Consider the following 13842-nt stretch of genomic DNA (forward strand, 5'->3'; position numbering starts at 1 on the left):
AACATTCAATTGGGTGATTAATTATTTATTATTATTTAATGTATGATGACAATGTTATCGTCATCATCACTGGACCAACAGAGTAAAAAACAAGCAGGTCAATTTACAGAACATATAATAATACATGTGAGTGTGTTGTGTTGCGCTGAGGCTCCTGTCAACACGTCGCCTCATTTTCTCTTTGTAGTGAAGGTAGTGATTATTCTGTGCTGAGTCGTGAGGCATTAAAGTCACAGTTTATATAGTAGGAATGAGAATACAAACACTGGAAGTCTTGAGGTACAATTGTTAATTACAATTTCATCATATAGATTTGCAAGTTTAATCTTCATTTTGGTTTCATTCAATAGAACCATGATTTGAAAGGAGCGAATGCAGTTTCTGTTTTAGATGTTTAAGGCCCATGGCTTGAAAGATCCTGGTTTGCAGACTGGAACCTGGAATCAAAATAACACAGGAAACAAGGTTTAGGGGCACAACAAGTTCTGGCAGGACCGTGTTGTTGGGTGTTTGTGGTTATTACCTTCTGAGTGAATGGGGTGGCACAGGCCAGACAGGCCCGTTCAGCTGTAGCAGGGCTGTCCATAGAAAAGGGACCCTGCAGACCGGACTCTGCACGTGCAGCGGCCACAGCGTCTTTAATGGCGAGGAAGGCCGAACAGCCCAGGGAGAGGATGGGTTCTCCAATGCCCTGCAGAGATGAAGGAAGGAGAACATGGAGGAACACAAAAAAGGTTCAAAAGAAAATCTGACTGTTGCTACGGCACAGTGAGTCTGAGGCTCGTGCAGAGTTAGTATCCAAACAGTCTGTACATCATGACCTCTGACCTTTGAGGAGTAGATGGCGTGTGGGTTTGGGCTGTCTGGGAGCAGATAGACGTTGAACTGGAGCGGCACGTCACAGACGGCAGGAATTTTATACTGAGACGGACCCCGAGTGTACAGGAGCCCAGAGGGGGAGAACTTCAACTCCTCCAGAGTGAAAAGGCCCAAACCCTGCATGAAGGCTCCTTCAATCTAAGAGAGAGAGAGAGAGAGAGAGAGAGAGAGAGAGAGAGAGAGAGAGAGAGAGAGAGAGAGAGAGAGAGACAGAGTCAGAGAGAGAGAGACAGAGAGGAGCAGGATCCCAGGTTCAGTATCCTCTTCTCAGGTGTATCACATGGTGGATAGCACAGAGGAAACGGGGAAAGAGAGAGCGTGCCAGAGTTCATTGTTGCAGTCTCACCTGACCGATGTCCACAGAAGGGTTCACACTTCTGCCTATGTCGGCCACGATGTCCACCCTCACCGTCTGACGGAAACAAGAACAACATCGTTCTCTCTTTCTCATCATTCAATTTAGACTAAACCGCAGTAATGGCAGCAGACTAAAGATGGCGGCGCATACAAACTGACCCTGTAATCTCCAGTCAGGCAGTCCAGCTCCACTTCACAGCTGCACACTCCATATGTGAAGTACAGAAAAGGGAAGCCCTCCTTCTTTTCCCAGTCCATGTAACAGTCTGGACCTCTGAGGACACAAAGAGACATGACCCTCAGCAAATCTGAACAAACATGAGCATCATTTGGCGTTGGAATAAGTTGATTTCAGGCTTACTTGTAAAATCCAGTGGCTGACAAACTGATCTTCTCAAAAAATGCAGATTGGACCTGAGTTCAAAACAACAAGTGTTTAGCTGTTTGGAGAAATTGATCTATCTCTGTTAGCCGTTCAATCCACACAGAGATCATTCACATGTCACATGTCAATCACATCATACCCATTTCTCCCATGATCCTTCTGGGTTCTTCTGCCTGATTGGCTCTAATCTCTCATACAGGATCTGACAGGCATTCTGAAAGAAAAAAGCTTCTGTTATCATCACAGCAAGTGTAAATATCAGTCAGTTCATTTCAGAGGTTACAGGAATGTACTGTATATGAAAAATAACCCCAACACATACACACACACAAGCTGAATGCATGCAGCATTAACAGATGCAGCACTTCAGGACTTACCCTGACGGCTATGCCATTGGAATCAGTGCCAAAGGAGGCGGCAGAGGGAAGTGTGTTAGGCACGGTGTTGGTGCTGGTCTCAGAAATGTAGATCTTTGATGATGGGATACCGAGCTCACGACTGGCAACCTGATGGCAAACAAAGTCCAAGCTCAGTGGAACAGAAGAAACGAAAAAGAGGAAAGACGTACATGAAGAGCCTTCAGGTCTACTGCCAAGTGCATTCAAACCGTTACAAATGATCCAGAATGCAACATTAGGGTCTTTAACCAATCCAAAACACTACACTGTTCATATCCCTCCATTGGCTCCCAGTCGCTGCCTGCAAGTCATAGATTTTCAACCACTCTCTTCATGTTCTCTCTCCCCTCACACTCAATCCTCTCTGCCCACAACATCAGAGTCAATTCCCAGGCAGCTCTCTAAAGCCTTCATCAGATCATCAGAGTATCAGTAAGAGCCCCTTACCCAGAAATGCTGCTTCACAGCGCTGGAAGTCTATCACTTCACTAATTCAGCAACAAAACGCCAGGAAAGTCCTTGATTGTGTGAGGAACAGATATAGTTGTGTAGTTGTGTAGTTGTGTAGTACACCAGCCTCCATCCAGTGTGACAAAGACAGTACCTGCTGCATTTTAGTGTGGATTCCCTGACCCATCTCCGTCCCTCCATGAGTCACCAGAACAGAACCGTCTTTATAGATGTGGACCAGAGCTGCAGCCTTTTACACACACACACACACACACACACACACACACACACACACGCGCTGTGTATCACCAGTACAAACAAATCCTTCGAATCCTCAAATTTTGCAAAAAGTACATTTATCTACACCAACCTGGTTGAGGAAGCTAGCTGAAAATGCGATGCCGAACTTAATGGGGACAATGGCCATGCCCCTCTTCTTCCAGCGGTTCTGCTGGTTAAACTGCTCAGCAGCTCTGCGTCGTGCGCTGTAGTCAGACTTGGCTTTGCACTCCTCCCAGCAGCGGCACAAGTTCTCCGCGTCAAATTCCATCTTGTAATGAGTGAGTGACGTTCCTTTGTACATGTTGAGCTCACGGATCTGATCGGGAACCCCATCACAACAAAGCACTCTTTAAAATTTACACCAGTCTTAAATATCCATTGTTCCTGACCTTTCTGTGACCCTGAAACTCCTGACCTGGTCCGGAGGGCGTCCCAGGATCATGGCCACATCGTTGATCATGTTCTCCACTACGAAGAGACTCTGCGGCACACCGAAGCCCCTGAAGGCCGTGTTAGAGGGTAGGTTGGTTTTGCAGACGGCAGAGCATCCTCGCAGGTTGGGGATGTTATAAGCATGGTCCACATGAAGGAGGACCTTTTCAGCTACCTGCAGGTAACGGCGAAATGCAGAGGATAGACAGTCACACTCCACGACAGGACGGATGTGAGAAGAAAGTAGAATTACTGGTATCTGCACATAAATGCTAACTACAAAGAGTAGAATGTTGTGGGAGAGGATGTTGACAGATTCAATAAATGGCATCAGCGATAAAAGGAGCTGAGGTGTTGCTGCTGTTGAGCCTCTTAACAAACCGTGATTGTCCTGTTAATCAGAGAACATACGTGTACGTGTAATTGTGTTGAATGTTACTGACTGACCAAAATAGATTCATCACAAGCGCAGCCAGCGTTGGTGAAATACTGGATATCTGCAGCCATTATGCGTCCATCGTTCATGAAGCCCACCTGAAACGTGCGGGAATCAATTAGCAAGCTTCCACACAATCCACGTCGCCCCACATCAAAACCAGAGATTCCTGGATCATCAGATTTGAATCACAGAAGAATTCCATCGTCTGCCTCGTTCCTTTCATGTTACCTTGTACTTCCCCAGCACAGGATGACGGCCGCCTGTTATCAGCATGTCTTCCCCCCGCTCCAGGACACAGCGAACGGCTCGGTCAGTCCTGAGTGGAAGACGCCAGAAACCTTAGTACATCTTTGGTTTGGTTTGGAAGACGACTTCCTCTTCACAACATGTTGCTGTCACTCACTTCCATGCAGCTACAGAGGCGATGCAAGCCAGCATGGCAGTTTTAGTCACTTTTCCCCCAAACGCTCCACCCATCCTTTTGACGTGACAAGTGACTCTGTTGAACGGGACGTCCAGCGCCGCTGCGATGGCGTCCTACCGCCACGGGGAAATAACACACACTTGTGACAAACCTTCGACTCGTTTAAGTCCGAGTCGACTCACGAGTCAACAAAACAGTTTCTTGTGTCAGTGTGTGTGTGTGTGTGTGTGTGTGTGTGTGTGTGTGTGTTGTACCTGAGCGTATGTCGGCCACTGACTGGAGATGTAAACATTGAACTCTCTCTCTTCGCCAACAGGGACGACCAGCACGCTCTGAGTCTCCATGTAGAAATGCTCCTGTCCGCCAATCCGAAACTCTCCTGGCGAGATCATCAAAGACAAGGTGTTAAAATAAAGTGAATAAACTGTAACTATATATAAAAGTGAATAGTTTTCTGAGGTTTTCTATTAAATAAGTGTTTGAGGATCTTCTCTTTTTACCTTCATAAACCTGATCCACGTTTGTAAAAGCTTCGTTCACGTTTCCTCTCTCGATCTCCATCCGAGGTTCAAAGAAAGACTTCTTCTCAACGGCCTCCTGTCACAGTGAGACAGGAGCGATGAAGATGAAGTAAGGGTGCATCTCAAACTGTGTGATGAGCGACAGCTGAGTGATAAAGCTGCTCACACACACCTGGATGGTAAATATGGGCTCTGGCAGATCCTCGTAGCTGATCATCACAGCTGCCGCCCCTCGTTTGGCGTGAGCCCTCGTATCGGCGACCACCGCACACACCAGCTGACCGATGCACGACACCTGGACACGAACAGTGAGCGTGACGATGACGGACACGGTGCGTCATGATCAGAATGATTCACAGTTCATCAAGGTTCAAGTGAAAGAACTCAAATTCCCTACCACATATCTGCAATGCATTGTGGGACATTGACGTACATATAAGGACACATTGATTTACCTCCGTCTCAGCAAGCACATTCTCATCATAACCAAACCCTGAAAAGCATTTCTTCCCAGGAAAGTCTTTGTGTGTGATGACATCAACCACACCAGGAAGCTGCAGGGCCTCGCTCATGTCCAGACCCCTTGTGGACAAAAAGAGTATTTTAAAACATGTAGATGTTTACTAAAATACTCTTCAACGTTCAAACATCATCATAACACAGGCGACAGAGCTGTTAATGACGACTCACGTGATCTTAGCGTATGGTCGAGCGCTGGTGACCAAAGCCAGGAACAGCTCCCCCTCTGTTCTGGGCAGGTCATCGCAGTAGACGGCCTCCCCGGTGGCCTGACTCAGGGCGGAGCGATGCATGATGGGACGCCCCACTGGGTCTTGGTCTTTCTGGTCCTTCGACACGTTCTGAAGAAGTCGTTGTGATTATAATGAACATCTCTGCAGCTTAGCTTTGCAGATGAAATGGATGAAGAACTTCTGGATTGTTTGAGGTTTGACAGAGTTTCTTACCTGGAACTCCTGCAGGCCGAGCTGGATCTCTCTGGGTAAAGGTTGGGTTTGCATCTCTTCAGGGAGTTCCTCTGTGATAACATCCTGGAAACCAAAGCAATTCCTAATTCACGATCAGTCATATTTTAGAACATTCTCAAGTCTGAACTTTCACTTGTGTGCACACCATTTCTCGGAGCTTCTGCAGGACCTCAAGGTTGAACTTGAAGAGGAGGCTGAGAGTCAGCGAGCGACGGAATTCCACCTTTCCTCCAGGAGCTGAGGGTGGGAGGTCCAGCTCCTCCAGGAGGACATCATACGCCTGGCCCAGAGTGTGGTCATCCCACAGCCTGGAGACAAACACAACAGAGAAATACCCAGAGGTGCAACAAGATATTAGACTCTGATGAAACTTTGACAGGAGTAAATGATCCCAAACTGGGACTAAAACATTACTCTGACCTTCCCATGATTGCCGCGCAGGTTTTGCTGGCACGGACGGTTGTCGGTCGCACTCCTCCGTAGAAAATACTGACATCCTGAACCATTCTGGATCCCTCGGAGAAAAGCACCCTCATGCCCGTCGTCACCGTGGCGAATGCGTTCTCCTTCCTGGGAGCCTGACGGAGAGCTCGAACAACCTCCCACTGTGGGACGGGACAAAGACCATCACAGGCTTATCTGCAACGCTTTCACATAAACTCTATGTTAAATGAAACAATTAAACTTAGACCTTAAATTAAACTCTGTACCTTTGTGGAACAGGGAATGAAGACGGAAACCACGATGTCATCTGCTTTCAGGACGGTTTTCCCAAACGCCACAAAGAAGTCTTGATTCAGGGAAATTTCACGACTTCCTCCTGAGAAAAGATTACAGCTCAATAATCTGGACCGAAGGAAGGTAAACTCGTCTTTAATGTCGAAGCAAATGCTCGCAAGTTGTCGTAGCGACTCACCGCCTGAGATGACTCTCACTTTGGAGTTCCCAGCAGCCAAAACAGGGTTCAGGTCTGAGTTTGGGAACGCGCTCATGATGTGTCCTCCAAGGGTCTAAATGTGCAGAACATGTGTAAAGGCATGTTTACCATTTGGTAGGAATTTGCTGCGCAGTGGCGGAGAAAGAAATATGGAAAGATGGAAAGGCAGGAGGAAGGAAGGGAGGAAGGAAAGAGAGGAATATCTGAGAAGGAGAAGAAGATGCAACATCGTAACTTCCAAGCAGTATAACATAGAAACCAATATAGACATGCAGACCCAGGAACAGTGAGAGGAATGGACCAGTGTTTCCGTTAAAGCTTGAACCAGGCGCCAGATCTGGATCAAAATCTACTCACAGCCACGTTGCGGATCTGTTCCCCTCCAAGATTCCTCAGCTGCTGGATCAGGGCTCTGAACAACTCGGCCTTCTCTCCTGGGATCTGACCAACAACATTTCTCAAAACAGACAGAACGTGAGACAGGCTGCAGCCCGCTCCGACCCAAACGCCTGCAGAGAGGAAAACATCAACAAAAGTCGTTTTTACGCTCATTTATGTGTCCAGATGTTGCAAATCAAAGCTTAAACGTATTACAATGAATTGTGGAATGAAAGCAGATGTTAGAAGTGGAGGTTACCCACCCTGCTCTGTCACAGACACCTCAAAAAGCTCCAGAACTCTTGTTGGGGATATGATCAGAGGATACAGGACGCCTTTGAACTTGATTTCTGGACCTTTTAAACAAAGCACAACAAACTCTGTTAAAGACCGTCCTCTACTTAGTGGGTTCAAAAAATGTGTTGTTATCTTGCCATGGAACAACTTACATACATGGAAAGAGGGGAAAAAAAAGAGTTTAACAAGATATGGATTCCATCTTTACAATTTATCACCACTTAGATTTGAGTTGAGTTGAGTTTCTGTAACTCTTCTGTAATAATTTGTCACATGAGGAAACCATGACTACCTGTACATGGACTTTCCCTCCCTCTGCAAGTTTCCCTCTTCTTTCTTTGCAGTTCTGTTCCTTATCATGTACATTTTTTTGTTTTTGTTCAATTATTTCTTCTGTTTTCATTAGTATAGGGGAAGGCTAAGTTCAAGATGTTTTCAATGTGTGTATTAGTGTAAAATGATAACTTTAAACCACAGCAGAAACACTGTTTACAGTCTTACTGCTGACCAATGTTGGTGTTGCCCATGACCAGCGGAGCCTCGGGGTGTTTGGTCTTCAGCTGGATCAGTTCATCCAGCGAGGTGGGCGACACCCAGGTCATCCTCTCGCCACGAAAGGTCAGAGTCTGCGGGTTTGACGTCTGCGCCATCAGCTGCGGGGGAGAGGAGGCGATTTCAGTGCCGTGGTGAAACTGAAATGACTTCTTTTATTCGTACTTTGTATGAGTACGAATGAGTGAGTCAGGACCTGGTGATAACAAAAGGTTGGTGCCAACAGGTGAAACAACATCATGATTATATAAAACATACGACGACTTACAATCAGCTCTGGTGGAAAGATAAGCTCCTGTGTGGGGTCCAATGGGAGCAGGCCGTCCATGTCGAACAGTTTTGGGGCTTCCTGGAGCAAAAGCAGACAGAAAAGCAGCGCTGCTCAAGGTGAACGTGCTTGGACTTGAGCCCAGATATTAGGGAAAGTGGACAGACAGAGGACAAAGAATGTTACGACACAAGGAAATCAAACCGAGTCGAAATTGAAGCAAACAGGAAAGGTTTTCTGTTTGAACCTGAAAGGAAGACGGGGAAACTCAAAGGAAGGGAAAGTAAAAAATCTCATGAACTCACTTGGCCCGCCTCAGTGTTTGTGTCCCGGCTGAGGCAACATTCTTTGCTTCCGTTGACTTGGCAGCAGTTGGCCTCCTGTCAGGATTCATTATGTGTAAGGCACCAGCAGCATTTTCCCACAGTGGATTTGTTATCATCACATTATAAAGGAATCATCGGCAAATTTCTGGGGTATTGATATCTTTTCTTTAATTTTGTTTCCATTTCATTTACTGTATTTAGCTGAAAACACAAATAAAAGGTCACAGCTACAGTCCCAGGTCATATTGGGTCATAGAACTCTAACTGTAGCTTTATCACCAGTCTAAAGGTTCATGTTCACAGTTTGTGATTGAACTTGTTACCTGACAGAAAGTCCTGCAGCCGTCAACAATGGGCCGGTATCCAGTGCAGCGACACAAGTTACCTGAAATGACACTCACGCACTTTGTACCTCCTCCAAGTAGCCCTACAGTTTTGTTGCTATTTAAGAAATGATTGACTTGATCTCAATCACGTCTGAATGCAAAGGAAATCAGTTACTCTTGGTTGTGTATCATGTATGTGTGTATGTGGTACCGGCCAGAGTCTGGGTGATGTCCTCCATGCTGGGCTGAGGCCGGTTCCTCAGCAGGGTGTACATGGACATCACCATCCCCGGAGTGCAGAAGCCACACTGGGAGCCGTGAGCCTTGGCTATACGCTCCTACAAACACAAAGTTAACACGCCACCATGACACCCGCTCTGCAGTTATGATGTCACACTGTGTTTAGGCGGAGAGCCCCGTTCTGACCTGCACCGGGTGGAGCCTGGTCTTGGTGCTGCCGACGCCCTCCACAGTGGTGATGGCGGCGCCTTGAAGCTGGCAGAGCGGCAGCAGGCAGGCGTTGGCTGAGTGATGGCTGGAGCCGTACGGTGAAGGGAAACTAAACTCATATACTCTATACTAGTTTGAAGGAGTTCGCTTTACGTAAACAAGTGAAACCTGTTATCAGCCAATCAGAGCTGAGGAGCAGGATGGTAAAGGATACACGATGGTTTTGGTGTGGGCTTGGTAGCGAGACACCATGACCGTGCAGGCGCCACAGCCACCGCCGCCGCAGCCATACTTGGTTCCAGTTAACCGCACTGAAGTGACCATCAAGGACAAAACCAACAACAATTGAAGAACACAAACATATGGTGGCAAACTGATGAGACATCGTTTAATGACCTGAGGGCGTCCCTCAGGTCATTTGCTTTAAACGATGATGTCATTAAGAACCATGACATGTTTATGATTCCATTCATGTGTCCCACTGACAACGATAACGTACAAATTACAAAATCCATACAACTGGAATGAAACAAACACCTGAACAATGTTTTTACAGGTCTGGAGGTGATTGGAGGAATACTGCTCACACACACACACACATTTCAAGTAAGACTATAGCCTTGAGACATTTTCTCTCTCTCTCTTCCTTAAGTAAGTCAAGTTCCATGAATGCAAACAGAAGCCCTGACAGTCTTTTGTTGCATTTGACAAAAGAAGTGTAGTGCAAGTAATAAGTAATGTTTTAACCCAATGTAAATAACTTACTTCATTACAAATTATCTATTAACATAGGAGCATAAAATGTGCAAATGTAAATGTCAAAGTAAATACAGTTCTTTGTGTGTTTTGTAGTTATTTTACAGTCTAAAAGTGAAGTCAAAGCCGTGTTGAATGCCCTGAACAATTGTTGTTCATTATCTCTAAGCATCTCTAATGTCTCATGTGCTTCTTTACAGATTCCATAACTAAACAAACCCGATCACAGGGTGTACTGGTCAAAGATACAGGTCTCCCTGATGAAGGACAGCAGCATGGTCTCAGGGTCAGCATGGCTCACTGTGACCTGTTTGGACAGAAGACTAAATGAGAGTCGAGTTCTGGGCTCTGGTGTCTTTTCCACAGGCGCTGGATTCTTTTACAGGGATGTAAATCTGCATTTCTGGGGTTTGGGACGGTCAGAGTGGGTGAGAGTTCATCTGTGCAATCCGACACAACAGCTTCATCCTTTCAAATTCCTATCATTCGTTCGTATTCGTGAACTTATCTGGACGATGCATGTTTGCTGTCAGGATATGATCTCTAGTCCTCTCTAGTCTCTGCAGTATCAACACATCAACCCCCTCGGGTGTTTGCCGTTTCCTCCATTTAGGGAGTAAAATTATTTGGCTGCAGCCTTGACAACGTCGAAACTCCCAGTTTAACTGTGTTATCTTTGTTTAAAGTCAGTTTTCAGTGCGAATAATTAGATTTTTAGATTTAAACTTTTTAAACACATCTTGTTTTGTTAGAGCACTTTGTGACTTCCTTTATCATAAAAGTCTTATCTATCGATCGGCGACATATGGGCGCAAATGTAAACTTCACTGACCTTCTTCCCGTTGACAAAGAAGCACAAGACGTCTCCCTCTTTTCCCGCAGACATGTTTCAACCTTAAGACGACACCAAAACTCAACCTGGCCTGGATTCAGCGGTGCAGCGCAGGCGAGCCCGTGTGGAAGAGGCGCCGTCAGGGTTCCAATGCGCTTCAATACTCGTGCGGTATCGGAATGGTCCACCAGGGGGCAGTGTGTCGCGTTCAATGTTCCAGAAACACAGAAAAACATCGAAAGCGGAAGTGAAAATGAGAAGAAACCGCAGTATTTTGGCTTCAATAAAAATGGAGACTTTATTAACAGAATTTATATAAAAATATAGAAGCCCAGTTACAAACATGGGGTGGTGAAAGATCTCAGTGAGGATAAAACAGAATTGCGATCACTCTTTAGAAACCACATGGGAAGTGCTGAACCTGTGGAAATGTCAGGTTGGGAAGATGGAAGATCAGATGTAGTCAAGCTGCAGAATCTAAACGCTAAACTGAAGTGCTGAGCAGAGCGAGAGCATGCAGTATGACCAAGCTCAGGTCAGATCTATGATGATTCTTTGCATCTATTTAGTGCCCAAAATGCTGTGGTTAGAGTTTCAGGGGGATGACAGGCCAGTACTTGGGCTGCTTCAGGTCACAGTTCCTGTCAAACTTCAGCTGCATGGCCGCCTCCATGGCCTGGATCTTAGCCGCGTCCTCTCCGTACAGTTTCTTCATCTCAGCCCCTCGCCTTTCCCCGGGTCGTTCAAAAGGCGCCGCCGTGCTGCTCCTACAGGAAACGCTGCGCAGGTCCTGGTCGGCCGTCACATAGACGTCCTGCTGCTCTGCCTCCATCTGCTTTTCTAAAAGGAGAGGAGAAACTCATCAGGGACTCAGAACTTTAAAGCAGCAAGGACAACTGAAGAGAAAGCTCCAATGAACTTCCTCTAGATTGAACATTTATCTGCCCAGACCCCTGCACTCTTACTCAGCTCCTCCCTGTGTCGCTCTGTCTGGGCAAAGTACTGTCGTAGCTCGTCGCTGATCTCCATGTTGCTGACATCGCACTCAATCTGGCTCTCCTCGCTGCTCTCCTCGCCTCCATCCTCTTCTTCTCTACTGTCACTTCCTCCACCGTGCCAGTGGGCATCGCGCCGGGAGCTGCAGGTACGCTGCCGGGGCCTGCAGGTAGGGCCATAGGTAGGGCCGTAGGCAGGGCCATAGGCAGCCTCCCAGGCCTTTTGGTAGGCTCGCCTGTGTCTCTGGTACCAGGCCATACTCTGCTGATAGTGCTGCCAGTAGCGCATGTACACAGGGTTGGTAAAAGACGACATCACAGAGTCGATCTCCTGACAATGAGAGAGTAGAAATCCTTGTGACGCTTACTGTGGTAGCTGCAGTCAGGTGGGTAAAGGACCAGGATGTTGTATTCAAAGAAGACTTGACAACAGCAGGTGGCACAATTCACTGATTTCTGAAACCAATTAGTTCCGAATGTATGTAATGTGCATTAAACACTTTTGCCCACTGGTAAATCCATTTTATTGTCCAGAAATGACACATTTAGACACATCGTTTGCCAGAGGAGGTTTGTAATGCAGTATGAATCACTTCACAGTCACTTGTGAGTATAATGTAAATGTACTACGGTGTAAAAAATCCATGTAATATACAGATAAAGAAGTAATACGTTAGAACTTCTAGACAGTAGATCTACTTACCATGATGAATACAGCCTGCAGTCTGTTTCAATACAAAACTCTACAAAGTGACAACCAAATCTGAAAGACACGTAGTAACTCTACAGCAGCAAACACGCAGAATGTCAAGTTTATCTGCATCTGACGCATGAGGCAGTGAAGACACACGCTGACATTTTGTAAACAAAAATGGAGGCGCCCTGGATATCTGCGTTTTCAGTCAAAACAAAGTCAAACAAAGACGTGAAATTGAAAAGACTATAAATATATGAAGCGTCATTTCATTCTTGTGTTAGATTCCTCTGCTGAAAATGTTTACTTTCTCGTTTCCACCTCGTTTCTGGTTCTTCGTGTCAGCTTGGAGCAGAGCAAATCTCCCAGCAGCCTTTGGGGCACAGCTAAACACAAGCCGGACATCTGGCGCCATCTAGCGGACAAGACGCAAAGCAGCGAATGTTTTGTGTGACAGCTTTCACATTAGTTCTAAATCTTAAAACGTTTTCGCCCCTCATTACCGAGAAGTTGACATTTTTCGGTTGAGGGTTATTTTTAGAGTTTAGAGTTAGGCTTATGTAGCCTGGATTTAGTGGAACTACATGGACATATTCAAATAAAACAGATGCCCAACATTTCTGCTTCAACTTGCCTCCATTTTAACAAGATGTAATACACAAAATCTTTAAAATCCGAAGTATTTAACTGTAGTGCTTAACTTGTGATATCTGAAAATTATCCGAAAACGCTTAAAGCCTATAGTCCAAAGGCCTTAATGCTCCATTTGCCACTGGAGGACACACTTGTTCCACGTAAACACAGGAAATAACTTCTCTTCAGTTAAAATAAGAAAATGTAAATAAACACACTGTAGTCATATTTACCTTTGTTTAGAATTTTATTGTAGAAAAATAAATTTATCTTCAAGCAGCTTCTCAGTATTTTGTGATGTGCAAAGGACATTTGTCAGGTAATCAAGTATATCATCTTTACAGTAATGTTACATGTTAGATTAGAGGTAGGCCTTCATATTCCACATGGCTTCAAAAGATGTTTGAGGTAGTGTGCAACTTTCCATCCATATGTGCTTTTAATTCCTATTCAGGGATCGAGTTGATTTGGGGGAAAGCATTTTAATGTGCAAAGGCAGCTCACATTAATGCAAAAAAAGTTTGTGCAATGATGCAGAATTCACATTTCATCACAATTACAAAAATAGAGAGGAGCTCTGTCATCTTAGATTCTGATGCTGAAAATACAGCCCGACAAAAAAAGGGACTAGCCAGTGTGACAGAAAATCTAGTGCTTTGTGTAGAAAATATGATCTAGTGATGTGTGAGTGATATAATATAAAACTAAAACGTGCACGATAACTGCTTTAGCAAACAATAAGTAAAATGGGAACTTTGTGATAACCCAGTTGCTGATATGTGCAATAAAGAAATCTTAACAACCAACTGACAGCAACCCTTGCAATAACTGTTCCTCACTCACCG

At 45.5% G+C, this 13842-nt stretch overlaps 2 protein-coding genes across 2 annotated transcripts; both read right to left on the bottom strand.

The window, feature by feature from the left end:
• Positions 1-9: 9 nt before the first annotated feature.
• Positions 10-10905, bottom strand: aox6 (aldehyde oxidase 6). The gene is made up of 35 exons (XM_076152001.1): positions 10676-10905; positions 10093-10150; positions 9302-9398; positions 9064-9172; positions 8849-8975; positions 8635-8696; positions 8291-8365; positions 7986-8066; positions 7674-7818; positions 7132-7224; positions 6848-6999; positions 6470-6563; positions 6264-6373; positions 5974-6158; positions 5699-5861; positions 5533-5616; positions 5258-5427; positions 5023-5149; positions 4740-4862; positions 4547-4643; positions 4301-4425; positions 4026-4159; positions 3851-3938; positions 3631-3717; positions 3167-3358; positions 2840-3067; positions 2624-2719; positions 1999-2127; positions 1761-1835; positions 1598-1650; positions 1396-1510; positions 1226-1291; positions 829-1017; positions 524-691; positions 10-437 (listed from the first exon to the last, which is right to left on the bottom strand). The coding sequence occupies exons 1-35, from the start codon at positions 10727-10729 to the stop codon at positions 387-389; spliced, it is 4002 nt and encodes a 1333-aa protein (XP_076008116.1). The 5' UTR covers positions 10730-10905; the 3' UTR covers positions 10-386.
• Positions 10906-10984: 79 nt separating this feature from the next.
• Positions 10985-12758, bottom strand: LOC143002612 (gem-associated protein 8-like). Its single transcript, XM_076153218.1, has 3 exons — positions 12374-12758; positions 11641-12001; positions 10985-11515 (listed from the first exon to the last, which is right to left on the bottom strand). The coding sequence occupies exons 1-3, from the start codon at positions 12374-12376 to the stop codon at positions 11262-11264; spliced, it is 618 nt and encodes a 205-aa protein (XP_076009333.1). The 5' UTR covers positions 12377-12758; the 3' UTR covers positions 10985-11261.
• Positions 12759-13842: the final 1084 nt, after the last annotated feature.

Source organism: Genypterus blacodes, unplaced genomic scaffold (genome assembly GCF_046128005.1).
Source record: "Genypterus blacodes isolate CSIRO-AG114 ecotype Tasmania unplaced genomic scaffold, CSIRO-AGI_Gbla_v1 ptg000001l_1, whole genome shotgun sequence".
Lineage (NCBI taxonomy): Eukaryota > Metazoa > Chordata > Actinopteri > Ophidiiformes > Ophidiidae > Genypterus > Genypterus blacodes.